The 27,402-nt window shown below is 54.7% G+C and overlaps 1 protein-coding gene across 3 annotated transcripts in view; it reads left to right on the forward strand.

Annotated features, from left to right (window-relative positions):
• The window catches only part of EPHB2 (EPH receptor B2), a 181,144-nt gene that overhangs the window by 51,113 nt on the left and 102,629 nt on the right, over positions 1 to 27,402 (forward strand). For all 3 annotated transcript variants that reach the window (XM_059376596.1, XM_059376597.1, XM_059376595.1), the window contains exons 2-3: positions 10,556 to 10,620; positions 13,704 to 14,388. In XM_059376596.1, coding sequence (XP_059232579.1) covers positions 10,556 to 10,620; positions 13,704 to 14,388 — 750 coding nt within the window. The remainder of the gene's footprint in view (positions 1 to 10,555; positions 10,621 to 13,703; positions 14,389 to 27,402) is intronic.

A 27,402-nucleotide genomic window follows, 5' to 3' on the forward strand; every position in this document is an offset into this window, starting at 1 on the left:
GATGGATGGATGGATGGATAGGTGGATGGATGGATGGATGGATGGGTGGATGGGTGGATGGACAGATGGATGGGTAGATGGACGGATGGATGGGTGGATGGACAGATGGATGGGTGGATGGACAGATGGATGGATGGGCAAATGGCAAGAAGGCAGAATGATTTCAGGAGTATTTGCTTGGATTTGGTGGTTCAGTGGACGGACGGGTATGAGAATGGGTAGGTAGATGGACAGGCGGGTGGACTGTTGGGTAAGTGAGTGGGTAGACAGATGGATGGAAGGATAAGGGTGCGCAGGTGGGTAAGTAGGCAGGTGGATGGGTGAATAGATAGCAAGAAATTTTCTGGATGATTGCAAGGATTCGACGGTTGGAAAGACGGATGAGTGGGGGTGCAGGTCAGTGGGTAGATGAATGAACAGTAAAATTTCATGTAGCTAAATGCCTGACATCTTGCCCAGAAGCAGAGGGGTGGTCTGGATTCTGGGATTTGAGTTAATTGTCCTTCACTGGGAGAAACCAGTGCCAATTAGGCAAATAGATCCAGTCCCAGCAGGTCCCGTAGCAGGCTTGCTAATTGAGTCCAACCTGACAGACCCTGGCTTGGACTTACAGTGGCCCGTGTCTTACTGATTTGTAATTTACACTCCACACACATATCCAAAAGGATGTGAGGTGACAGAGTAGTAAACCTGCGTGCAACGGGACGGTTCAAAATAAAGTGAGAATGTGGGAGGCTACCAAGCAGCATGGTTAAGAGCATACCTGCGTCCGGCTCCCGGATGTGCTGCTGGCCAGCTTTGTGACACTGGGCAAGGTACTTCACCTCTCTGAAGCTCGTTCTCCCACGTGTGGGAAGCCGGGGAGGAAGAGATGACGGAAGGAAGGGAAGCTGGCTTCACGGAATAATGTATGAATGATGAATGGCTTCCTGAAGCGGGATGCTAGCTGTGCGGGGTGGGTGGGCGAACCAGCGGTGGGTTATGGGGCCCAGGGAATGGCAGACAGATGGAGAAGGTGAGTGAGGGTGAGTGGGTGAATGGGTAGATGGATGATGGGTGGTTGAGCGAATGGGGACGCTAATAATTCTATCTCAGGTGACAGCACAGTGGTTGGCACTGAGTAAGCACTTAGAATGATATAGTAGTATATGGAGTCATCTTGATACCGGAGACTATATTTCCCAGAGGAAAAATCCAGTCACCCAGACGGATGGTGTAAGAAGGAGAGAGCATGTGATGTCTGGGTCATGGGGATGAGGTGGGGGAGTAGATGGTCTGAGCAGCGAGCCAGACGCAGCCGGGCCCGCAAGGCGCTCACAGTCCAGTCGGGCTGACGAGTCAAGGTCACAGGGCAGGGTGACAAGTTTCCTCTCTTCTTACTTATTTTCTTAATTTTTATCGTTGAAGTATAGTTGGCCTTCTCTCCTCTCCTTTTAAATGGCCTTGACCGTTGCTCTCAACCAATCCGTCATTGTGAGGATCTCATGAAATGAAGTCAAAGAGCACTCAGCACACACGGGGCGCGCAGTTGGCGCTCAGTAATGCCCACGGCCATCACTATTTTTATTACCTACTCAAGGAAGGGTCTGCGGATTCACTTAAGGAAAGGGGCTTTAAAGGTTAAAAATCACAGAGCCGATGCTGGCCAGCGGGAGGCAGCTTGGGGCGTCAGGGAGGCTCAGGGGCAATTCGCTTCGGTTCAACTTCTGAGGTGCTGTGTGGCCTTGGCCAAGTCACCTAACCTCTCGGATCTTCAGTTTCCTTGTGCGTCAAACGGGGCCCGGAACCGGCATCCCTCGGGGTTGTCGTGAGGACTCCTGAAGCTCTTCTCCGTGCAGAGCCGTTCCGTCCCTGCTTCTCTTCTCCCCTTTCCCCCAGGCAAGCCCTGGTGTTCATTTACCGCCCGCCCCACCCCCAGCAACCCCTTCCCAGACCTCCATCCATCATCCTGTCCTTTGCGGAGGTTAAGTGGGTCCCCAAGCAGCGAATCCAAACTCTCCCGAAGCCCCTGCCGCACAATGCGGCCCGCTGTTAGCGAGCAACCCGGCTGCCCCGGAGGATTGGGTTTCAGGCGGGCGGCCGGCGCTGGCGGATGCCCAGGCCGGCAGCGGGCAGGCGGGGGACGCAGCGGAGGACCCGGCGTCGCGGGGACTCCTCCGCCTGAGCCTGAGAATGAAAACAAGAGCCGGCTCCAGGCAGGCAACCGAGGCAGAGGAGGGCCTCTGAGCGGCAGGAGGACCAGGAGGGGCAGGGGCAGAAGGATTTTCCATTAGCTGGGTCCCCTTTCCGTGAGCCTGAGGGCGGAACCGGGGTAGGGGGCGGGTGGGCGGTGAACTGGAAAAACAACGGGTTGCCTGTTGGCTGTTTCACCTTAGAAAGCCCGTGTTCTTCCGGGGGGGCAACTCCTCGGGGCTCCTCCGGCACTGCCACCCTTCCTTCAGCACCCCCACCCCACCCCCGCTCTCCTTGCTTGGGGCCGAGACTCACTCAGCCACCGATCTGCTCTGGTTTTCAGGGGAGAAGCCTGGGGGAAGCCGATGGGGCTGATCTGGGTTCAAATCCAACTCTGCTGCTTTCTGGCTGGGTGACTTTGGGCAAGTGTGTTAGCCTTTCTGAACTCGGTTTCCTGATTCGCACGATGGGCTCACTAAGGCCAGCTTTGCCAGGGGTGTGCAGTGACTGGCTCAGGATCTGGCACCGAGGGCGTGGGACACAAACTGTGATTTTTCCCTCCCCTTTGTGAGGCAGCATAGCCTGGTCAGACCAGAGGGGTCAGATCCTGCCTCACCCCTTACTGACTATGTGGTCCCGGCGGAGTTCTTGATCCCTTCAAGTCTCGGTTTCCCCAGAAGCTTGCTCTGGCTACAGTGAGACAGACAATGTTGATGAAGTACCTTCCCAGGGTCAGCCTTCAGGAGTGTTCGCGGGTTTCACTGTTGCCTCCCCTTCGCAGGGCGCCTGGTTGCCTCAGTGGATTAAGCATCTGACTCCTGATTTTGGCTCAGTCATGATCTCAGGGTCATTAGATCGAACACCATGTCTGGCTCCATGCTTAGTGGGGAGTCTGCTGGAGAGTCTCCTCCTCCCTGTGCCCCACCCCTGCTCATGCACTCTCTGTCTCAAATAACTTTTTTTTTTTTTTGGTAAGACTTTATTTATTTGACACAGAGAGAGGGAATTCAAGCAGGGGGAGTGGGAGAGGGAGAAGCAGGGAGCCAGATGCAGGGCTTAATCCCAGGACTCTGGGATCATGACCTAAGCTGAAGGCAGACAGACTCTTAATGACTGAGCCACCCAGATACCCCTCAAATAACTAAATAAATCTTAAAATTTTTTAAAAAATGGTTTGCACCCAATACCTCCTTGGATCTTCAGAGCAACCCTGTAAAGTACACAGAGCAAGGACCTTGTGGTCCTCTCTTTACAGAGGAGGAAACTGAGGTTCAGAGAGGTGAAGCGACTTTTCCAAGTCACCCAGTTTGTCAATGGCCTTGAACTTTATCTCCTGGTTCCTGCCTGTTGCCTCCTCTTGGAATTTCTAATATGGATGTGGACTGTGGAAAGAGAGTGCCAACTCCCAGACATCGGCTGCTGGTGTTCGAGTCACCACAGCCCTATTAGCCCCAGACAGGGAGCAGCCAGAGCTGCCAGAAATGGTCCAGTGCAGCACCAGGCTGATTTGCCACCTGGGCTGTGGGATGCTGGCCGGTCTGGAGCAAAGACCCCACGTGTCTGTCCATTTTCAGGAGAGACCACATCACTCCCCTTCTCAGGAATCCTCCGAACTCCCCCTTGCCTATGGGACAAGATCCAAAGTCCTTAGCCCCACATTCAAGAAGGCTCTAAAAGTTCTGTCCCCACCCTAAGCCTTCTGTGAAGCATTTTGCTCCTACTACATGGAACAGAAACTCTAGCCTGGTGCAAGTTTAAGTACTGCTCTCTGATGGACGGCAGACCCAGAGGCACCACTTCCTGGCCATGCAGACCTTGAACCATCTCTCCTAACTTCAGTTTTCCCATCTGTAAAGGGAGATAACCAAGTACCTACTTTACAAATCAGTATGATGAAATGAGGTAATGAATGCTAAACCCTTAGCCCCGGGCTCATGACTGAGAACCAGTCCTCAGGTCTTACTATGGTCCAAAGTGCCCTGGAATTTTCAGGCATCCATGAAAATTGGATGCCGCCGTGCCCCTGATATTCCCTGATCTTCCCTTGTCCATCTCAAACACCATCTCCACTTTGCTAATTCCCTGCTCAATAACACCTTCTGTCCTTGGGTTTCCTGGTCCCTCACTGGGACCAGCATTCTCACCTTGCCTCTTTGTGTAGAAAGTTCCTGTGTCAGGCACTAATCTGGAAGCTCCTTGAGGGAAGTGTTTGCTCATCTATTTTGATATCCCCAGTGCCCAGCACAGGGCCTGGCACACAGTAGGTAGAATAGATATTCATGGAATGACCATGTTCTTGTTACTTAACCCAGGAGAATTCAGGAATAGCTGCCAGGAAGAAAGAGACTTTGGAGTTAAGTTATGGAAGAGAAGTTAGCCAGGCTAACAAAGCTGGAAGGGCCAGGCATTCTTGGCAGAAAAACCTGGAATGGTCAAGTGACCAGAGCCATGCTTGCAGAAGGAAATTGAGGGTGGCTGGACACTAGGGACATAGGAGAGCATGGCTGGAAGATAATTAACTGACCTGGTCAAGCAGCAACCTTGAAGGCAGGGAGCTAGGAGCTAAGACTATCTCTTGGCCACCAGTGGAAGCTCTGAAGGGCATAACGATGAGTTAAGACGTGATCAGACATGGACTTCAGAAACCTCACCCAGCTGCCACGTGGAGGTCAAATACAACTACTGTGGGCCAGAACCAAGTCTCGGTCCTGGGATATAGCAGTAAAGGAGGCAGACCAGAGCTCCCCCAGAGTGAGGACCCTGGGAAACGGCAGATCAGCAGGACTCCCCCATCTAATGCTCACATGACCCATTTTACAGATGGGAAACTGAGAGCCAGAGAGGAGCACAGGCTTGCCTGTGGTTACACCCTGGAGAGTGCCAGAGCCAAAGTTCTAGCCTGGACAGTCTGAGCGCTACTCCCCTACTGCCCTTCCCTCTTCTCCTCCCGTCCTCACCCAGGCCTACACAGAAGGAGAGGGTAAACACGAACAGGGAGTCCCAGTGATTGTGTGTGTGTGTGTGTTGTCTGTTTTTTTAAGGCTATACTTGCAACATCTTAAAAATTATGCAGATGGGGGTGCCTAGGTGGTTCAGTCAGTTAAGTGTCTGACTCTTGATTTCAGCTCAGGTCATGATCTCAGGATGATGAGATTGAGCCCCATGTCAGGCTCTGTGCTAAGTATGGAGCCTGCTTAAGACTCTCTCCCTCTCCTTCTGCCCCACCCCTCCACTTGTTCTGTCTCTCTCAAAAACAAAAAAACCAGTCCTGCAGATGTGATTTCAGATGCCAGCCTTGCCTGTGGGCCCTTGTGAAGGTTGCTATACGTCCCTGACCTCAGTTTCTACATCTATAAAATGGGTTTAATAGCATATACCCAACAGGTCATCATGAGCCAGAAGCCATATTAAGAATGCCCCTCTCGGTGCCCTGCACACAGTAGGTGCTCACTGAAAGTTCCTCCCCCTCTCTTTGGAACTCACACACTGCCATTCATCCAGACAGTGTCCATGGCCCCCATGGGGGGGTCAGGCCAAGCTGACCGGGGCTCGATTGGCGAGCAGAGGGTAGCCGTCTGCTCCAGCCTGAATCAGCGGCGGTGGGAGCCTCGGCCAGCGCCTCCTCATACAGCCACCCTCCTGTCGGCTCCACACTAACGACTTCAGTGTGTCTCCCCTTTTAGCTCAAATATTTCTGAAATGCACACTGCTCGTTCACACATAGCCAGAGGGGCCTACAGGCCTCCCCAGCCTGTGCAATCAGGGCCTCCTGATTGCTTTCTTCTGTGCAGTCTCCAGGAAGGAGAGGGGGTGCGGGCGCAATGGGGCTCGTGGCGCAAACCCGGTTTTCCCACCGAGGCAGGCTGCCCAAGTCAGCGGCTGGAGACCCTGGTTCCGGCTTTCTCCAGGGTGCCGAGAATCTGTCCGCACAGCCTCAGTCTCCTCATCTAGCCATTGGGATTTTGAAAGATGGTCATGGAGCGCACTCAGCGCTTGCAAAGAAGACCCTTCCACAGGGCTCGCTGGGGTGGGAGGGTCCAGGGGTGAGGAAAGGGGCAGCATGGGGCAGGGCTGGGCTGGGGGTGCACAGAGAAGTGGGCAGGGATGTGGGCAGGTGGACGTGGTCCAGCCAGGGGGCCTCAGAGAGCTGCCGACCGTTGCCAGCTCTGACCCATTCCCACCACGCTGTTGCTCACCTCCTCGCCTTTGCCTCTACTGTTCCTTCTGCCTCACATGCCCTTCCCATTCAGCGTCTCCGACTCCCTCTTAACTCCTTCTTTAAGCCTCCATTTAAGTGTCACTTCCTCCAGGAAAGCCATCCCTAAGTTTGAGGTTTTCTTCCTCTCTTTCCACACCCAGTTCTCACACCCACGGTACCCCATGCGCGTCCCTGTCACAGTCTTTGTCACATTGTGTGGTGATTAATTATGTGTACAGCAAAAACAGCTTCCCCTGCATGAGGGATTGTCATTGTCACAGTGGGCATGGGATGGGGACATTTCGAGAGCTTCGGAAGCAGCTCGGCACCGTCCCGCGGTCCCCAAAGTGTGGGAAGTGAAATGACAGGTACTTTTCAGAGGAACATTTTTAATTGTAGTAGTTGTGTGTTTATTTTCCTTCTTTTTATGGCAAGTGATATTGGTTTCCCATTTATAATAATGATAACTCTTTCCTCTTTAAAATACACTTAAAAGAAGAGTCGGCTGGAAGAAAAATAGTAACTAAATATAGTGCAGGTTGTAGGTGGAACTGGCTGAAGTCAGGAATGTTGTTCTGATGGAGCCGAACATTAGCCTGGGGACGGCGGGGATTTTGGCTTCTGACTGTAGACCTTTTATGTGCCAAGCCCCTGTGCTGGGTGAGGGCAGCCAGAGGAAGTGTGGTGGGGGAGACGATCAGAAGCAACAGTGTGTATGGGGTACAAGGGTGAGAGAGCCCCACACAGACCATGCAGCTAGAGCACAGCTTGTGAATGCAAGATGTGTGACCTTGGGCAAGTTCTTGACTCTTTGTAAGCCTCAGTTTTCCCATCCGTAAAATGGGATGGTATCAACTGTGTCTTGGCATTTTGGAAGGACATTGGTGAGGGTCTCCACCTCCTAGTAGAAAGGTCTCCGTCTCAGGGACCATGAGTTCTCTCTCTCCCTTTTGCAGATTTTTGGGAATGGAGGGAGATGTCTGGGTTGATATGGGGAGAAGGAAGGAAGTGCTGGTGGCAGAGGGAGTTCTGGCTTCCTGAACCCACCCAGGTTCCTGGGGCAAGAGCTACTAGCCCCAGACTCCCGAGGAAACCGAATATGACTTTTGTGCTCGTTTTGAGAGGAACAAAGAGGAAACTCAGGGCATCCCAGGAAAGCAGCGTCAGACAGGCCAGGAAAGGCTCCTCAGAGGCTGCGGCACGGGAGCAAGACGCTGATGTTTGTCAGATGTTGGCAGGCCCCGTCTGGAGTGTGGGGGGAGCCTCTCGGACCTGCCTTCACTTTCAGGGGCCACCTCATGAGCTCAGAGGAAATGGCGTGTGCGCAGACCCTGGGCCAAAAAGCATAAAAGCACCGCGCTCCATCTAAAAAAAGAGCATCTGCCACTCACCAAGGCTCTGCTTTGTGCTGGGCTCCAAGTGAACACACTTCCGTGTCCTTCTGTCCTCCTGGCCCCACTCAGAGGGCACTGTGGCCATTTCCCAGGTGAAGAAACTGAGGCTTAGGAAGGTTACAGGTCCAAGGTTACGAGGCAAGTAGGTGTCAGTCCCTCTGACCTCCCGCCCCCTGATTCATCTGCTCTGCCGACCTGCCTTGCATGCAGTGGGTGCAGGGAGGTGTCAACATTGAAAAGCAAAAGGCGGAGGGGAAGCTGCAGTGAGAGCACCCATGGGAGTCCTCTTGCCCCAGCCCCGAGTACTAACAGCTTTCCCAGAGGCAGGCTTCCAGGCAAAGCCAGGACTGGCACCGGGAGAAGGGAACTTCTTGCATCCCTCCCGGGGCATGTGCAAATTTCACATTCCCTCTTCACCCCTTCCTGTCTGAACCCAACTAGCCCTTGACTTCCGGCCTCCTGAGATCCTCCCTTTGCTTGTTACGTGTCGGGTGGGAGACAGAGGGGGGCTATGGAGCACCCCCGAGGCTGAGGTCCCTGGGAGCCTGGAGCTTGAGCACCAGCCTTTAGTCCATGACTTTCGGCCAGTCATTTGCCCTCTCTGGGCCTGAGCTTCCATCCCTACAGTGAAGTTGTCAGCTCACAGCCCCTCCTCTGGGCCGTGGAATCCTCTAGTGCTTGGCCTCTGGGTCAGCCCAAGAATCCAGCCAAGGGGTGGGGCCACCTGCTTGGCAGGCTTGCCTCCCCCACCCGAGCCCTTTCTAGTCCCAAGCAGAGTCTTCTCTCCCTTGTTCCACACGGCTCCCAGCAGCTGTTCCTCAGGCCCAGGCAGAGAGCCCGGCTTGGCGCGTCTCTGGCTGAGGCCGATGAGAGAAAACAGGTTAAAAGTTCAGCCCTTGTTCTCTCCAGGAAGAAAAATCTGTAGCATTCGGAGTGTGAAAAGGAACCCTTTTTTCAGCTCCAAAGCAGCACAATAGAACTTCCCTCCAATTTGCCATCAAAAAGATGCCCTTGGCACTGGACTCCACCGTCCCTGGCACCCCTCCTTCCCCCTTACCAGCACCCCCCCCCGCCAGCAAAAGGACACAGTGACCACAGACAGAAGCCGCAGGCGGTCATGGGGACATTGCTGTTTCCTCTGTTGTCAACTCATGGGTCTGACTGGGGTCACTTCTGGCTGAATGCGTCCTCCCATCCACGCTGCTCCTGCCCTAGTTCAAGACCTTGTTGCTCCCATTTTGACCTTCACAGCGGCCTGGGCACGGTGCACCCTGCCCCTACTGTTCTCACCCAAATTCATCCAGCCCAGGCCATCCAACTAAGTATCTAGAAGTTTAAAGGGTTGGAGGCAGGAGACCTGCCCCTCCCAGTCTGCCACCAACTCCTGTGGGATCTTTAGGAAGTCTCTCCCCCTCTCTGTGCCTCAGCTGCCTAATCTCCAAAATGAAGCCGTGGGGCTCAGCCAGGAACAGCATCTCCCACGGTGTGGGTTCGTTTCCTGGCTCAGCGACCAGGAGCATCTGTGGCCACAGAGTGCAGGGATTGATTGGTGAGGTCTGCCGGGGCGCAGAAGTGGGGGCACGGCAGCAAGCAGACTTCACCTGTGCCCGCTGGGCTAGATGGTGTAGAAGGTCCAGCTGTGACCTTCTACGTTTCTCTGCCTCCTCTGTCTTGGCTATTTGTAGTCACGCCTTATCACCACTACTAGATTGCGAACAACTAGGGTCTCACTCTTCACTGTTTTCTCTCTCAGGGTCCCCAGTGTATCCGGGTCTATTTGTTGAATGAATGCTTGAAAGGGGCCAATTAAATCTGCTCAATGCAGTTCAGCTCCAGAAGTGTTTTGAATTCCCTATGGCAGCAAAGGGGAAGTGGGAAGGGGCCCTGGGCCATGTCTGGGATGAATGAGGCTCTCTCCGGCCCTGGGGGTCTTCTTCACCATAGGTTGTGCAGCTCCTTCCTTCCAGCTACTGGAGTTGGGGCAGGGGCAAGCCCCCCCCCTTCCGGGGCGGGTCAAAAGGCCCATTTGATTTCCCCCAAGCCCCCCCCCCCCGCCCCAGGGGACAGGTGACAGACTAGAGCAACTTTCGACAGTGCTCACCCTCAACACCACCACCCCCCACTCCTAGGGCCCTATCCTAGGAGCAGTTGACTTAGCCTTCTGGGAGGGAGCCCCAGTGTGGGGACACTATGGAGGACTCCAGGTGCCTGGAGAAGGGGGAAGGTGTCCCTGATAGGAAGTTTGGGCCAGAGAGCCAAGGTGGGGTAACTGATGGGGCTCAGCTGGGACCAAAGAGAGGCCTTTCCAAGGGCCACATTCTAGTTTTTGAGAATTAGATGCAGGCAAAAAAGCAGACAGACACCCTAAGTCTAATGTAAACTTTCCAGGGCTGCCTGGTGGGCTCTCTGAAGCCCCCCCCCCCACCCCAGCAGAGTCCAGGTTAAGACCCTTCTCCACCAGCAAGGGAGGGAAGTGGCAGTAGACAGGTTGGTGTGACATGATGGGCGGTGAGGAGACACGACCATGGGCAGAAGGGCTGGAGCTGGGCTTCAAGGGGGTGGAGCCTGGAGGGGGATAGAATCAGATGATTGGCTGGAACGTGGGAGTGGGTGGGATCATGGAGTGGGAGACCGAGAGGGAGGGTAGTCTGCCGCAGTACAGCGAGATGATTGATTGATGCGATGGAAGTAGGTGGCGCTCTGTAAAGGAGGCCCTTGAGGGGTGGGGGTCTTGGGGTGATTGACAGCACTCGGTCGGTGGACAGCAGTGACTCTTTGCTTTTCCTCACAGAAATGTTGATGGACTCCACCACAGCGACCGCGGAGCTGGGCTGGATCGTGCATCCACCATCAGGGGTGAGTCGGTGGTCCCCACACCCTGCCCGGTCCCCCAGAGGACCTCGGGTTCTGCTACAGGGCCTGGATGCCCCCTAAATTCCAGCCCCTTTCCCTCCTTCAGGGCCCAGGGCTGGCCTCTCATTGCCTCCTGGTCCCCTACTATTGGTGGAGTGCCGGTTACCATGACAACATGCTGGCAGCTTGCAGCCTTTATCCCGTGGCATCCTCAGGGTGAGGCTGAGAAGTAGGAACCCACGCTGCCCCCATTTTACAGATGAGGAAAGTGAGCTGTCATTTTCTGAGCACCCACTGTGTCATATACTGTATCAAAGAAGCACCTTTATACACATCCAATCCAATCATATGGGGAAGAAACACCTGCATTTTACAGGTAAGGAAACTGAGGCTCAGAGACTTGTAGCTTCCTGACAGGAGTATTTACCTAGTTAGTGATGGGGGTCTGGTTTGTATCCAAGGCTCTGACCCCCTTTCTGGGCCCCCTTTCTGGGTCCCCATAACACGAGGCTCCCCTTCCCTGAGCTCTTATCATCACACTTCCGTGAGCCCATACTTCCCTGGGACCAGTGATCTGAGCCCAGGTAGGCTGTGAGTCCCTCAGGAGAAGAGGAGGCACAATCTGAGATTCCTCTTTCTTCCAGCACCAACTTACATGCAGGCTGTGGGGCCAGACGTGCCTGAAATTCTGTCCCAATTCTGCCACTCAGCAGCCACGTGATTTGGGGCCAGGTGCTTAACCTGTCTGAGCTTCAGTTTCCTCATCTATAAAATGATGGTGGTCATGTCCTCTGCATTGGACCGCTGTGAGATTTTCACGGTGTCTAGCACAGTGCCTGGCAGAGGGCGCCCCCGCCCACGATGAATAGCTATAGTTGTACCACCATCATATCATCATCGTCACGGTCAGCAGTTTTTATAGCATTCCCTCCTCATCTCCCTGGGCTCCCCGCCCCCCGCCCATCCCTTCTCTTCCCCCCATCCCAGCTCCTCCCACTCAGCTGCTGCCCCAAGGAGCTGCATTCCCCCCCCACCAACCACCCTCACCTCCCCAGCCCAGACCTGTGCTCTCAATAGGCAGGGCCCTAGGGTCAGGCTTCTTTCTGGGGCTCTTTCTTGTCACCAGTTTTCCATCTGCGAAGGCGGCCGGGCCCGCAGCCCCACCCCAGCAGGAATGAGGCCAGGCTGGGCTGCAGGGCCCCCGGACGCAATTATTTGGGGTGTTTAGGCTGCAGGGCCTCCGCATGTTAATTAGAGAGAGGGGAGAAAGGCAGAGTGCTCTAATTAAGTGCTCTAATTAAGTTCTGAAGAAGAGCAGTGGTTGTAACAAGGGGCTGACTTTGTCACATGGTGCCACCAAAAAAAAAAAAAAAAAAAGGCAATGTAGGGAATTCAGAGCCGCCATGGATGTGGAGGCTGGGCCAGCAGGCTCCAGCACAGCCTTCTCTACGGGTGCTGGCCCCTCACAACACCAGCCCTCCCCATAGTGGCCGGCAGCCACTGCACGCCTCACACGGACTTGGCCCAGATATCTGAGGAAGGCAGCAGAACAAACAGCACCTACTCGAGGGTCACAGCTCTGCCGCTACCAACCTCACCACCGCCACCCATGGTCCCATTTGGCAGTCGGGCAAATAGAGGCTCAGCAAAGGGAAGTGACTTGCCCAAGGACATGCATTGAGTTAGGAGAGCTGGGACAAAACCCAGGACTCCTGGGTTACCTGTGGGTCGTTGTGTTTCCAGGCAGCGTGCACAAGCATGGGAACGGGTCTAGTTCTATGTGACCTGGGTCAAGCGGCCTCACTTCCCTGGTCTCTACTCGCTCACCTGTAGAATGGAGATGATGCTACACTATGCGTGATAATCATGACAAAGAACTGAGGTCCCCCTCCAGCACCCACCCAGGCCAGCATGAGTGGGAGGGGGTGATCTGCTGTTTCAGCTCTTTTGGGAAAGCTAGCCCAGTACCAAAGGGGATACAGGAGAAGGAGGGGGTGGGGAGCTACTCTCAGCAAGCTCTCAGCCCCACTGGGGAGACCAGGCCGAGAGGCCCAAGGGTGCCCGGCCCTCGCCCAGGCTGGTGGTCCCCAAAGGCCCACCGGAGAATCGGCAGATGCAAACTCTGCAGCAAGAGAGAGCCTGCTCCAAGAGGCTCCAGAAGGATGGACAGAGAAGACAAGAGGGTACTCGAGGAGGGTACAGAATTGTGAACAAAAGCTCAGCATGTGAGTGAGCTTGGCTTGTGCGGGTCTGTGAGGAGATACCATGGGGTCGGGGCCCTTCATTCCAGCCTTCCGTGGCCCTGCCCAGGCCCCTTCTGCAGCAATGGGGCTCGGGAACTCTCAGCTGCATGTGTGAGAGACAGGCTGGGGCCCAGGGAGAGTGCCAAGGCACCTGCCATAGGCAGGAAGGGTGGAAAGTCTCTCTCCAGGTCCCCTAACCACTTTAGTGGTATCATAACCAGCCCCAACAGACTGCCTGTCTTCCCCATCGTGGGGTAAGGGCTCTTCTTCTGTCAGACTGGGAATCCTCTGAGGCAAGGACTGTCTCCCTGATCAGAATAGGAGCTCCCAGTAGGCAGATGTTCTGACTCCCCCATCAGACCAGCACTCCTCAAGCACAAAGCTGTGTCTGCTCTCAGGAGAGGGAATTCCCTCAGGGTGGGCCTCTCCCTTTTCTCCCTTCCAGGTGGGTGCCTCCCAGGAGCCGAGCCGGGGCCATGTCCCCTTTATCACCGGGGGAGGGGGTGAGGGTCACATCTCCCAAGAACAGGGTGTGTGCCCTTCCCATCAGATAGGCATGTCTCCCTCTACTCACAGACTGGGGAACTCCTCAGGGCCAAGGCCATGTCTCTCCCTCCCCTCAGGACCTCTCTGATGATAGGAATCCCGTCTCCCTCATCAGACTAGAACATACCTAAGACAGAGTCTGTGCCTCCCCCATTAGACTAGGAGGCCCCCAGTGGTGAGAGTCCTACTTCCCCCTGTCGGACTGAAAGGATTCCCTGAGACAGGATCTGTGTCTCCCCCCTAGACAGACAGGGCTGAGCCCCCTCCCCCACCCCCTGACTAGCATTTCACCCACAGTGGGAAGAAGTGAGCGGCTACGATGAGAACATGAACACGATCCGCACGTACCAGGTGTGCAATGTGTTTGAGTCGAGCCAGAACAACTGGCTACGGACCAAGTTCATCCGGCGCCGGGGCGCCCACCGCATCCACGTGGAGATGAAGTTCTCGGTGCGTGACTGCAGCAGCATCCCCAGCGTGCCCGGCTCCTGCAAGGAGACCTTCAACCTCTATTACTATGAGGCCGACTACGACTCGGCCACCAAGACCTTCCCCAACTGGATGGAGAATCCGTGGGTGAAGGTGGACACCATCGCGGCCGACGAGAGCTTCTCGCAGGTGGACCTGGGCGGCCGGGTCATGAAGATCAACACCGAGGTGCGGAGCTTCGGGCCCGTGTCCCGCAGCGGCTTCTACCTGGCCTTCCAGGACTACGGCGGCTGCATGTCCCTCATCGCCGTGCGCGTCTTCTACCGCAAGTGTCCCCGCGTCATCCAGAATGGCGCTGTCTTCCAAGAGACCCTGTCGGGGGCCGAGAGCACCTCGCTGGTGGCCGCCCGGGGCAGTTGCATCGCCAACGCTGAGGAGGTGGATGTGCCTATCAAGCTCTACTGTAACGGGGACGGCGAGTGGCTGGTGCCCATCGGACGCTGCATGTGCAAAGCGGGCTTCGAGGCAGCGGAGAACGGCACGGTCTGCAGAGGTGAGGGCTGCGGCGGGGCGGGCACCCCTGCAGGGGTGTAGAGTTGCAGCTGGCTGCAGACATGGGCTGGGGGGGGGTGCTCAGGCTGGCCAGGGCAGTGGCCTGGAGCTGACTGGGAGGCCCTCTCTTGGCCGGGCCTCCCCAATCCGCAGCCGATGTTCCGTTTCTTAGAAGGAAGCGTTTGAAGGGTGCTTCTAGAATGGTGGCAGGTGTATGTCCCAGGGGGAGCATGCAAGGTGATTTTCATAGGTGTGGGGATAAATCGTTCTCATTTTATTTTTTTATTGTTTTGTGTTTTTAAAGATCTTATTTATTTATTTGGCACAGAGAGAGAGGGAGAGAGAGAGCACAGGCAGGGGAAGCAGCACAGGGAGAGGCAGAGGGAGAAGCAGACTCTCCCCCGCCATCCCGCCCTGGTGAGCAGGGAGCCCAATGCGGGACTGGATCCCTGGACCCCAAGATCATGACCTGAGCTGAAGGCAGACGCTTAACCGACTGAGCCACCCAGGCGCCCCTAAACATTTCTCATTTTAATTCTTACGTGAATATTAACAACAGCAAGCCATGCTGTAGGTCTTCATTTACAAAAGTGATGTCATTTCATTGTGAAGGAAATAAGGCCCAGGAAAGAATGGGGGTAAGTTGACATTTATTGGGCTTCGGCTGTGTCCGTCAGTACAGGCCAGGCTCGACGGAAGTGACCAAACAGTCAAAAGTTCATTTCTCACTCACGGCTGCCTGTCCATCGGGGGTCAGCTGGGGAGTCCCCGCTCAGGGAGCCAAGCGGGATGGAGCAGCTGTCATTTGGAATTTGGCGACTGTGAGGACAGAGAGAAGGAGTGTGAGGTGGATGGTATGCTGTGGTCCTTAGCTCCGCCGGTGGTGGCACGCACACCGCTCCGCTCCCCTGCACGCTTCAGTGGCCGAGGCGAGTCACACACTTCCTTCCGGTGCAAGGAAAGGGGAAGGGGGGAGGGGACACGCAGGTCGGCCATGAGCCAGGCCTCCTGACCGCCAGTCATACTGTGTGCTGAGCACTTGTATATCTAACTTACTACTCCTCTCAAGAAGCCTGGGAGGGATGGGGCCATTTTACAGGAAGAAATCGAGGCTCAGAGAGTTAAGTAGGGGAGCCAGGGGTCTTATCCAGGTAGTGCAATTCCAAGCCCACCCCCCCAGCCATCATGCCACTTGGGGTGATTTAAGGAGAGGTCCCAAGGAAGCAATAGTGCAGGTGCTGTTGATTGGGGCAAACAATCATGAAGGTGGTCGGCAAGCCTAAGAAGTTTGTAGGAGGGATTGCATGGTCGTAAGAAGGCTGTGAAGGTAGATAGACCTGGGTTCAAATCCCAGCCCTGCCTATTATTGGCTGTCTGTCCTGGGCTATGCCGGAAACCCTCTTTCTTAGGGCACCTGTGAAGACTCAACAATTCAAGACTGTAAAGCACTTAGAATGGCTTGTGGGTATGCAGTAGGCGCTTAATACATGTTAACTAAATGGGATGCAGTGGCTACAAAACCTGGCCTGGGGTGGGTACTCCACAATGTGAGCTGGGTGGTGATTTAAAGCTTACTTCTACCACCTCCTCTTGCCTTTCCTGTTGGGATCAGATCCTGGGGGTCCTCCAAATGCCAGGCTAAGGTTTGGACCCAATTCTGGGGTTCCTGAAGTGCCAGTCACTGGGTGGCCTCAGGTGGCTGCAGTGACCCTCCCTTTCATAAAATGCTGCTGCGTCCACCATCGCCATGGCTCCTCCCTCCGTGAGCTGAAGCAGCATTTTAGAGGTCCCTGGGCGGTAAAACGGGGGGGCCTGAGAGAGGAGCAGCAGCCCGTGCTCTCCAGAGGTGGTGGGTATATGGACGGGGCACCCATGGTGCTAGGATCAAGGGATGTGAGGAGGATAAAAGAGAAGGATGACATGAACACGTAGGCTGGAAAGGAGGAAGGAGGCATTTCCGGCTTGCGGGGAGGTGATGGTCCTGGAAAAGACTCAGGGATGTTGGGTGAAAAGGCTGGTTTCTGGGGGAAGGTAGCAGAGCTGGTTTTCTGTACTTGAGTGTGAAAATGGCACAGCCTTGGCAGGTGGCGGGCCATGGGGGGAGGCACAGAATCAGTCCCTCCTTGCTCATTATTTATTCACTCATCAAACCTCACCCGCGCCTGCTCTGTGTGAGACCTTGTGTGGATGGTCAGGGAAGAGAGAAGAAGGCAACTGTGCCTCTGCCTTCTAGGAGCCACAGGCTAGCTGGGGAGACAGGCTAGACGTGAGCAAGGGAGGGGGTGCCTTTGACTGGTTCTGACCGGAACCCCCTGGGCTGGGGTGATCGGTGGAGGGAGATGGGGAGGCGACACAGAGGAGGTGACATTGGAGCTGAGTCTTGGGAGAGGGATATGTTGACTAGGTGGCCTGGGCCTTCCAGAGGAGGGATCTGCAAGATCTGGGGATGTGAAGCAGCGTGTTCCACTGGGGAGACTGGCACGGCGTCTGGTAGGTCCGTGGCTAAGGACTCGGGGAGCAAGAAAGGAAGAGGTGTTCTGGAAGGTGCCTAGAGGAAGAGGTACATTAGTTACCCATTGTTGCCCAGCAAGCCACCCCAAAGTGTCATAGCTGAAAACAACAAGCGTTTGTAATCTCACGGTGTCTGAGGGCCAGGGATCCAGGTGTGGCTCAGGCAGATGGTCCTGGTGCAAGGTCACTCCTGGGGCTTCGGTGTCCTCCAGCGGCCATGCTGGGGCAGGGTCTGCTTCCATATTCGCCCACATGATTGTGTGCGGGCTTCAGTCCCTCGTGGGGAGTCACGTGGGCAATGGCTTCCCCCAGAGCAAATGACCCAAGAGAGTTCAAGAGAGCAGCCACGACAGAAACCATCATCCTTTTATGACCTCATCTCAAAAGTGGCATCTCATCACTTCTGCCATATTCTCTTTGTCAAAAGCTAGTCCCCCAGTTTTTCCCCAATTCAATTACATGGGCTGAGAGTGCCAGGACGGGGGGCAGGGGGCGGTCACTGGGGCTAGAAGAGCGGTCGCCTGGCACAGGCAGGTCCTCCAAGGCTGAGCTTCTCTTTGCGAGTGGATCTGGCCCCCTCCTCCCCGGACCTCTGGCCTGACCACCCCAAGCATCCACCCTGAGTGGGGGAAGGGGTCGTCAGCAGAATCTCTGGGAGAGTGGGGTTTGGGAAGATCCATTTGATATCAAAACAGAATTTGATAAGCAAAAATCCATTGCTTCGTTAATACAAATTGGAGATGATAAGGCCGCTTAAAGTCTGTTTGACAGATGGCAAGCTCGTGAGTCCTCATGGGAGTGGCACAGACATCCCAGGGGTGAGCAGGGTGGCTGAAGAAGGGCGGGGAGCTCCCAGTGCCCTGAGCATTTCCCAAAACTGTAGGCTCCCCCGAGGCAATGTGACCGGCTTCCTCCAGGGCCAACTGTGTGCAGGGCAGAGTGGGGAACAGAGGGGCCTGGAGAAGCCAGTCAACCACTCAGCAAGCGTGTATGAAGGACCCTCTCTGTGTGCCATTGGCCCTCCGGCCAATACAGACCATCCCGATTGACGATGGCTCGACTTACAGCCGTCCAACTTCTCGTTTTTCCACATTCCGAGGGTGCCGTGGTGATGCATATTCAGCAGAAACCCTTCTTGGGAGTTTGAGTTCTGATCTTTTCCTGGGCTGGTGACGGCTGGTCTGATTCTCTCCTTACGCTGGGCAGCTGGGGGTGGTAAACAGGCGATCCACGTGCGTTCCTTCTGCATCCACGTGACCAGTCTTTTTTCCAGTTCAGTACTGTGTCCGGTCAATGGCATGAGATGTAACAGGCTTTGTGTTAGACGAGGTTGCTCAGCTGAGCAAGCTTTAGGTACACCAGGCTAAGCCCTGATGTTCAGGGGGTTAGGGGGGTTAAGTGAGCTTTCCACTTAAAATATTTTCAGCTTACAGTGGGTTCATCAGGATGGAACCCCATGGTACATCAAGTCAGATCTGTCTATTTTGAGTACCGTTTATGAACCATGCACATACCAGTGGTGGGGAACACTGGTTGGAATGAGAGGCATACTTTCCCTGCCCTTCCAGAATTTTTAGTCTGAGTCTCTAGACAGAAGAACATGGAGGGGAAAAGTTAGTGAGCAGATGAATAAAATAGTTATAAGCTGTGATGAATGAAAGGGGGGGTGGGGAGATGTAGCAGTAGAGATCAAAGGAAGACTCGTGTTAGCCAGAGGGGCCAGGGAAGGCTGCTTGGGTGAGCAGTAGACTGAGAGGATGGCCGAGTACGGTCCTTCCAGAAATGAATTACAGCCAGTCACAGCATTTTGAGAATGTGAGAAGGAAGGCATCTTTTCTGACTGGAGGTCTAGGAAGGCTTCAAGGAGGAGGTGGCATTTGAATTAGGCCCTGAAGAGTGAGTAGGATTTGGATGGGTGAAGGGAGGGAGGTCATTGTAGATCAAGGAACCAACCTGCATGAATAACGCCCCGAGGTATGATAGTACTGGGTGTGTTTGGTGGGTATCCAGTGTCTCACCCGGGGCGGGTGTCAGGGTATGACACCTCCCTACTCATGCGTTTGTCCAGTTTTTATTGGGCACCTGGTCAGGACCTGCAGTGGCCATACAGCTGCCAGGTGAGGGACTCCGGAGACTTTCTTCAGAAGAGCTCTGGCCTCCTCTCCTCCAAAGTCCCCAGCCCCGTCACGGTCCCCACTGAGGTTTGTAGCCAGCAGATCTGCTGGGGGCGGGGCGGAGGGGCAGGGGGCTCTGGGCTCTGGAATTCCTTCCCTGCAGCAGCAGCTCCCCCCAAGCTCCCAAGTCTGTTTGCCTGACTCTTTCCAGATGTTCATGGGCTCGATGGGGAAGGTGCCTCTGCCTCAGTGTCTCCAAGTATGTCTCCATCGCCCTATTTCTCTCGGTCTCTCCTTCCCTAGCTCAAGCCCCTACTCTGCCCCTGCCCATCAGATTCCCATCGCGTAACCCCTGTTGGGGGCCCTGCCCTCCTCTCTCCCAACAGCAGACCCGCATCTAAAACCGATCAGGAGGGAGCTCCACGGTGATCGTGATTGCTGCGTGCTGTCGGGGTGTAACGGGATTTTTAATATTTAGCTTGGACAGGGAGAGGGGCTGCGAGCCAGTGGGAAGGGGTATGGGGCGGGGGTGGGGGGAGCGGTTGCACGCACATGTTGATCCTCTGGCTCTAGCTTAGACTCCCAGTTCCCAGCTGCTGGACTTCTCACAGCCTCTCCCTCTCCTCCACCCTGCCCTGCCTGGCAGCCCCCAGCCCCGCTCTCCCCCGTCAGCTGTGGCCTCTCCTTGACCTTGGCCGTGGAGACCAGGTTTCCAACCCCAGCTTGGCCTAGCTGTGTGACCTTGGGCAAGCAACTGACCCTCTCCCAGTCTTTGTTTTCCCGTCTGCAAAACAGGATAAACCCAAAGGGCTGCCGTACAGAGTAAAGGAGGAAATACCTAGAAGAGTGTTTCAAAAATACGAACAGGGACTTCCACCAACACTGTCTTCTGCTGTGAATGTTTGAGGTTTTTTCTGTTGTTGTTGGTTTTTTATGTTTTTTGTTTTGTTTTGTTTTGGGGTTTTTTTTGTTTGTTTGTCTCTGATGAGCTTTTTACTTGGAGGAAAAACAAACTTTTTCTTATCACAAAAGCAGTGTAGGTTTGTTGTAGAATCTTTAGAAATTATTGAGAAGCAAAAGGAGGAAAATAAAATCATTCAGAGGAGCCACTGTGAACAGGCTGGCGGAGATCCTTCGGGGTGCGTTCATGCACATTGATTATGTTTAAAGAAAAAGTGAACTTCCTGCTAAAAATACGCAAGGGTTTTTGACTGATTAAAATTTTGTGGGCACTTTTGCATGTCATGTTATATCTCCAGCATCATTCTGGAAGGCTCTTGGAATTCCATAGGAAAGATGTGTCATAACTTATTTACCAAGCCTCTGTTGATCGACACGTAGATTACTGGCCATTTTCCACTATCTTAACAAATGCCGGGATGCACATCACTGTCCCTGTATTTTTGTCCACTGTTATTGGTATTTGAATAGATATGTTTCCAGATGTGTAATCATGGGGTCAAAGGTATGTATGTTTTTTAGAGCTTTGACGCACGATGCCAAGTTACTCCCCAGAAAGCCATGGCCCGTGTACTCTCCTAGCAGCAGACGTTCTGAGTGCCTGTTTCCCCACAAGCAGGAGATATTCTGCCTGTCACTTTATTTTCTGCTTTTCTCCCAGAATCCTGTGCTCCCTCAGCCAGGGTAGGGAGAGGCCCAGAGCGATGTCTCTGGGCCTTCAGGGTTGGATCCTGGGGACTGCTCGGGTGGCCGCCTTCCTACCATGCTCTCATCTCTAGCCTTTCCCATGGAGGCTGGACCCACGGCTCAGATGTATCTGGTGAGGCTGTGGGGTAGGGTGCGGTCAGTCTTGGGGTGAGGAGGAGGGAGGCCGCCAGCTGGCAGGGCCTGTGCTGGCTGGGGAAAGGGTGTGAGGGTTGGAATGCTGGGTGGGTGGGAAGAGAGGCCCAGACCCCCACACAGAAGTTCTGCTGCATCTCTTGAAGGGCAGGGTGGAGAAGCCCAGCTGGGGGAGGGGGTTGCTAACAGACTCCCCTCCAGAACCCCAGGCTAGGGCCAGGCCTGAGACCACACAGGCCATCCTTGGGAGAAGGGATTGGGTGGGGAACCTGGCCAACCCTCTCAGCTCATTCAGTTCTTGGCTCTTAAAATTGGAAGTGCCCCCTTCCCCCACTTTCCCTTTGCGTATGTTCTCCGAGCATCTTTGTGGACAGCTATCCATCCCTCTGTCCCTACACTGGTCTGCCTATCCAGCCAGATAGCCATCAGAGATTCACTAAACACCAGCTTCTGACTTTTTTTTTTTTTTTTTTTTTTTTTTTGCTTCCTAGGGGGGGTCAGTGATGTCTTCATGGAGGACCAGGAGGCTAACATAGAAATGTGCCAGGTGCTGTGCCAGGCAGTGGGGTTTTTGGAAAGATCAGTCATAGACCCTGTCCTCGAAGACCACCCAGTCTAGAGATGTCAACAGATATGTGTGCAGATAGTAGAGGTGGATACAAAGGCCCCAACCCACCCAGCAGAGCACCAGCTCAGGGGAAGGCTTCTGGGAAGGGGAGCCTGTAAGTGGAAGCCGAATGAGGAGCAGGAGTTAGCCAGGGGAGCGGGGAGCAGGTGCAAAGACCCAGAGGCAGGCAGAGTGCGTGTTCTTAAAAAGGGAGGGAGGGCTACTTCTGCCCAGTTTCCTCTTTAAGTCAACCAAGTGGAAGGATCTGGATATCAGGACATGGACGATGTGGTCTTCATATTCCCTCAGAGGTCTGGACAGGAAATAGTGAGCAATTTTGGCCCCTGATACTCATAACACCCCTCCTCCCCCCAAGAACCTTCTGTGCACCAGACTCTGGGCCAGATGCAAGGACTGCAGAGGTGATGAAGGCCCTTCTTGCCCTCCGAGAGCTTCAAGTCAGGGGCGGGGGAGATGGCTCTCAATGTGTAACTGTAGCCTTGGAGCACTTAGGAGGGAGTCACGGTAAGATGGGGGAGGCTGCCTGGAGGAGAAGCCATTTCCCAGGATTCTGGAAAATGGAAGGAAACAGGAGCAGGAATTAGTCCAGAAAAAGATGATCAGAAATGATACAGACTTTTAACTCTGGTCTCTTGCTGAGCCTCAGACAAGATACAGCCACCTGGGGGAGGGGGTGGGAGATGGGGAGAGGAGAAACGTTGGCTAAAGGACAAGGGTAGAGGGGCTGCCAGGCTTTTTAGTTCCATGCTATCAAAGGACTGCGTGAGGCAGAGGCTACAAGGAGTCCTAAGGGCCAGGACTGAACAGTCTCTCCTCTGTGCCCGGCACTGTGTCCTATGCCGCACTCCATTGTCTTTTGGAATCTTTTGTTGATACGATTAGCTCCATTTTACAGATGATAAGACTGAGGTCCGGGGAAGTTCAGCCCGCTGCCCAGGACCACACAGCCAGCAAGCAGCAGAGGCAGAGTGGGAACCTGGTTATCTTCAACTGTTGAAACAACTGATTAACCAGAATGGGGAGAGGCCTGAATGTGCTCTTTCGGCTCACCTCCCAGATTGCCGCGGGGCGGGGAGATGGGGGAAATGAAAGGTTTGACAAATAACTGTGGGAGGGACTCTTGCTCAGGACTTCGGGGCCACCCTGCTGGGGCAAACTGGAGGGCTTCAGGGTGGAAGAGGGAGGCTTGTGGCTGGGCCTTGAAGGACAAGTTGCTTTCCTATGGAGATGCTGGGCACAGTGGAATGTGGTCCCAGGGCAAAGGCTCAGGGGTGGAGAAGAAGCCCCAGGGGGTGTCTTCTCCTGCTCAGGGGGAGAAGACCTCCAGGAGGGAGACGCACCCACCCGTGGCTAACCTCTGGCCAGAAAAAAGAGCCTGTCCACCCCCACACGGCTTTTACCAAGCGCTCACCTTCTATCTCTAACTGCATGCTAACCTTATCGAATGCCCCCCTCAGAGTAGGAAGCAGACTGGGACCAATGGTCACACTCCTTGGAGGTGACAGGCAGGTGTGCACTCTCGTGCCGCCCACTTATGATTTCTCCCGCTCTTGAAAGTGGCAGGAGGGCTCTGTGGCCAGCAGCCAGCACTCACGTTTGTTAGGAGGTTTCCGTAAACCAGGCAGCTCTCTCTCTCTCTCGGGGTCTCACTGACTCTCAGACCCTCTTGGGGTCGGGGATCATTATTCCTGTTTTACAGAAGAGGAAACTGAGGCCCAGAGAGAGTGAGCAGCTTGTCTCAGGGGACCTGGTTAGGAAGGGACCGGACTGGAACCCAGGTCGCCCTGCCCCTGGAGCTTCCTCCCTGCTGTCCTCTCTCTATCCCCAGCCTGGCGGGGGACCCCGAAGGCACCAGTTGACGGTTTGGTCCCAGGCTCTCTCCACAGCACTCCAGCAAGACCATAAACAGCTGGGGAAGCTTCCCTCCCTCCAGCCGCCGCCTTTACATCTGGCGAGAGAGAGGCCCGTTTATTGAGGAAGTTTATGCATTTAACAGGTTAAGCCTTTCTAAGCCTGTGGTACAACAGGATTTGGGAGCCGTTAACAATTCTGTGTGGTTAAGAGATTTTCATTGCTCTGCGGCAGCTGGCTCAGGCCCCACAGGCCCCACAGGCCCCACTCCGGCCTCAACCCCGCCCTGCTGGGGCACCCCCCGCTCCCCGCGGCCCTTTGTCCTCAGCCCCCCCCCCCCCCCCCCCCGTCCCGCTGCTTTTCCCTGTTCGCCCGCCCAACTCAGAACTTATAGGGATGAACTTTGACCTCGAAGGAGGAAAAGGCCCAGAGAGGGGAATTCCGGGAGTTGGCCAGGGCCACAAGGCAGGTAAGAGGCTTGAAGTGGCCTGCCTGCCTGTGTGCCTTCCCCCACCCCTGACGGCTTTCTGGGCAGAGAAGGGGGACATTATACTGTTAATTCCTCATCGGCAGAACTGACACAGCCCCTCTGGGAGCAACATGTATTCCAAACCTTCCAGGGCTTTGGACAGGCGGTGGGGGATGGGGTGACTTGCCCACACTCATTTACCTTGTCAGGGACAGAGCCGGGATCAGAACCCAGGCCTCCCAAAGTCCTAATGAGAATTCTTTGCACTCTACCAAACTGGTGGGTTTTTTCCATAGCTCGGGGCAGGGGGTGGAGGGGGGTACTGTTTGTAATTATAATGTCTTACATATGTACAGTATTTATGTACTCACACCCTGCCCTGTTCCAGAAGAGATTAGAGGCCCCTCTCATATAGCATTTGGCCTCACCCAATATGAGATACTTTGATCTGCATGCTGCACACAGGAGAGAAGCAAAGCGAACGTTCCTGTCGCCATTGTAGAGACAAGCGAAACGGAAGGCAGGAGAGGACCCAACTTTCCCAGGGTCACACTGCACTCTAGGGCAGAACCAGGACAAGAACCCAGTTCTCTGGGGCTCTTTCTGGAGCCCCTCATTGTCTGCGAGATGTTCAGAATCACGGCCCTCCATCTCTGCAGGGATGAGATCCTGGGTCCCTCATGAAACACCACAGGGGACCTCAGTCTCCATCCCAGCTGGGAACAGGTGGTTCGCCCCGGGAAAGGGTCCCCTCACAGCTCAGAGAATGTAAGGTTTGTGTGCAGAGGGGTGTGGGGGAGGGTTTGGTGAGATGGGCCAACGTGTTCCTGACAACCTTGCCAGATAAACTAGCTCATGCCCAAGAGACCAGCCAGGGTCCCTTTGAAGTTGGGCCGGCCTTGGGACTCCTACCCTGTCTGGTACATCTGGCCCGTTGTGTCTCCCCCAGGCCCTTCCGAGCCCGTCCTGGTGGCTTGTCTGTCCAGCCAACCGACAGGCCCACCAATAGCATTGCTATTGCCCGACATCTGAGCAGCATACTCGCTCTGTCTCCCGTCCTCTCTGCTCCCTCACAGGAAGGGCCCATGGCAGCTGATCACCAGCCTCATGGTTATAAAAACTGAGGCTCAAAGGTGTCAGAAGAAATGACTTGTCCAAGGACCCTCCGGTCAGGGTCCTACCCCAGCTCCCCGCACCTCCTTCCAGACCGCAGTTGTGGATACCAGAGACAAAAGCCTGGGAAGGAAGGGACATGCAGTGGCGGTGTGTCTGCTAGTCGTCAGGCCTTCTGCCCTAGGCTTGCTTTGGGATATTTCGCAGAATCCTTACAGGCTCCAGACGCTGGCTACGGTTAGTACTCTCGTTTCTAGAGAGGAGGAAGTGGAAACTCAGAGAGGTTAAAAAAAAAAACCAGCCCCAGAGCACAGCTAATGAATGATGAGCCAGAAATGAAATCCAGAATCGGTCCTCTTCCCCCCGGAATATATGTACAGTGTTTCATTGTTAGTAAAATGTTCTCACAATTCTTGACTTCATTTGATGCTCAAGAACCTGGGAAGTATGGGGGTCTTACCCCCACCCTTCAGATGAAGAAATTAAGGCTCAGTGACGTGGAGTGAGCTGTCCCAGGGTCACAGCTGGGAAGGGTCAGAGCCGGGACCACGGCCGGTTGCCAGGCCTGTTGGACCCTGGTGCCCAGGCACTTACCTCCCAGCCTTGCAGCTCAGTCCTGTGCCAGGTCCTCTCTTGAACCCACTCACGTCATACCTTTGCATTAAAACAGCTCAAAATTGGGGCGACTGGGTGGCTCAGTCAGTTAAACATCCAACTCTTCGTCCCCGCTCAGGTCATGATCTCGTGGGTCATGGGATCAAGCCCCACATCGGGCTCAGCACAAAGTCTGCTTGTGATTCTCTGGCTCTCCCTCTGCCAATCCCCCTGCTTGTACTGTCTCTCTTCTTAAAATAAATAAATAAATAAAATCTTAAGAAAAAAAAAACCTGCTCCAAATCAGGTTCCCCTATGACATCCACGTCATAAATCAGGGGTCAAGTCCCAGGCCTCAGCTTCCTGGACCTGCCTGTGGCCTTTGACAAAGCGACCGCTATGTCTTCTGGGCCCGCGCTGTCTGCTGGCGTCCCTGCTGCCTCTCTTGGTGCTTCTAGCCAGTTCCAACTCATCGTCGCCCCAAAGGACCCAGTGCTGAGTCCTTCTGTTCCTCTTCTCTCTCCCATCTGTGGGTGATTCTGTACAGGCCTTACCTCTGGCCTGGGCTCCATGTCTGAAGCCAGACTCACATACCCAGCTACCTCCTGGACATCTCCATCCTACTTCCCTCCTATCCCCTACAGTATCCTCTGCACCCTGAAGCCGGGGCTCCATCTAAAAATTAGGGACACCATACCTCTGCTCGGAATCCCTGAGGCCTCTCATTGCACACCAAGCAAAAGCCAAGGTCCTAAAAATGGCCCACAAGGCCCTCCAAATCTGTTCTTCCCTTCTGTGTCTCTGAGATCTCCCTCCTTCCCCCCTCCCCCAAGACATACAGGTCTCTTTGGTGATCTCTTCTGCCTGGAAGGTTCTGCAGTCAGCCAGCCCTCGCCCCTTCTTCAGGTCTCTGCCTGAATATCACCTTCTCACCAATGCCCCCCATTGCCCTAGCTCTGAAAACAGTGCTCCTGTGTACACACACACACACACACACACACACACACACGGTTATGCACCTCCTGCCCCCGTCCCTGCTTTATTTCTCTCCATGGTCCTTGTCACTGTCAGACACGCTGTGCGTTCACTTGCTTGTTCCTCTACTGCTTGTCCCTCCCAGCTGGATGTAGCTCCTTGAGGACAGGCATTTCCGTCTTAGGCGCCCCGGTGTCCCCTTTCTAGAGTAGTGCTAACTCCTCGGAGCTACTCAGGAAAGATTTACTGTGGAGCCCGCTCCCCCCGTCTCAGAGGCTGGACCCTGCCAGTCCCGATGTTCAAGATGTTACTAGCAAAGGCTCTTGGTGAGGCTCGGCTTCTTCCTACCACCTTCAGTGGGCTCTGCGGGGACCAGCATGGCCAGCAGGTCTGACTGTTGAGACCGATGTTTCTAGGCGTGGATGGAGGGTCCTTATTCTTAATACTCTGCATTTCCCATAAAATCCCAAATCCCTCTCGGAGCTGCGGGCCTCAGAGAACAGCTTCTCATCTTACTGTGTTCTTACAACACAAAATGTAATTCTGTCTCTCTCTAGGAGCTTGGGGGTGCCCACTGTGTGCCCGGGTCTGTGCAGACAGAGAGCTGGGGGAGACGGGGAGGAGGCATCCAGCACCCCAAGTCTCTCCAGGTCGGGGGTTCAGGCCCTGACCTTGCTGCCTGACTCAGTGGGTCAGAGCCATAGTTTCCTCATTGTTCAATGGGACCTGCGTTCCCAGCTTCACAGAGTTCGGGAGAGGCTCAGAAGAGTGAAGGGCGCTCAGAAGACAGGGGAGGGGCAGAAAGGGGAGGGGGAGCTCCTGCTCCAGGAAGGAATGTTTCTCGGGCGGGTACCTGTGAGTACCCTGGCAGAGCTCCTGGAGCACAGGCTGCGTGCTCATGTCTCAGGGGGCAGGGGCTGGCTGGTAATCTCCTCTCAGTTACAAGCAAGTCTGGGCAAA

Source organism: Mustela nigripes, chromosome 14 (assembly GCF_022355385.1).
Source record: "Mustela nigripes isolate SB6536 chromosome 14, MUSNIG.SB6536, whole genome shotgun sequence".
Taxonomy (NCBI): Eukaryota; Metazoa; Chordata; class Mammalia; order Carnivora; family Mustelidae; genus Mustela; species Mustela nigripes.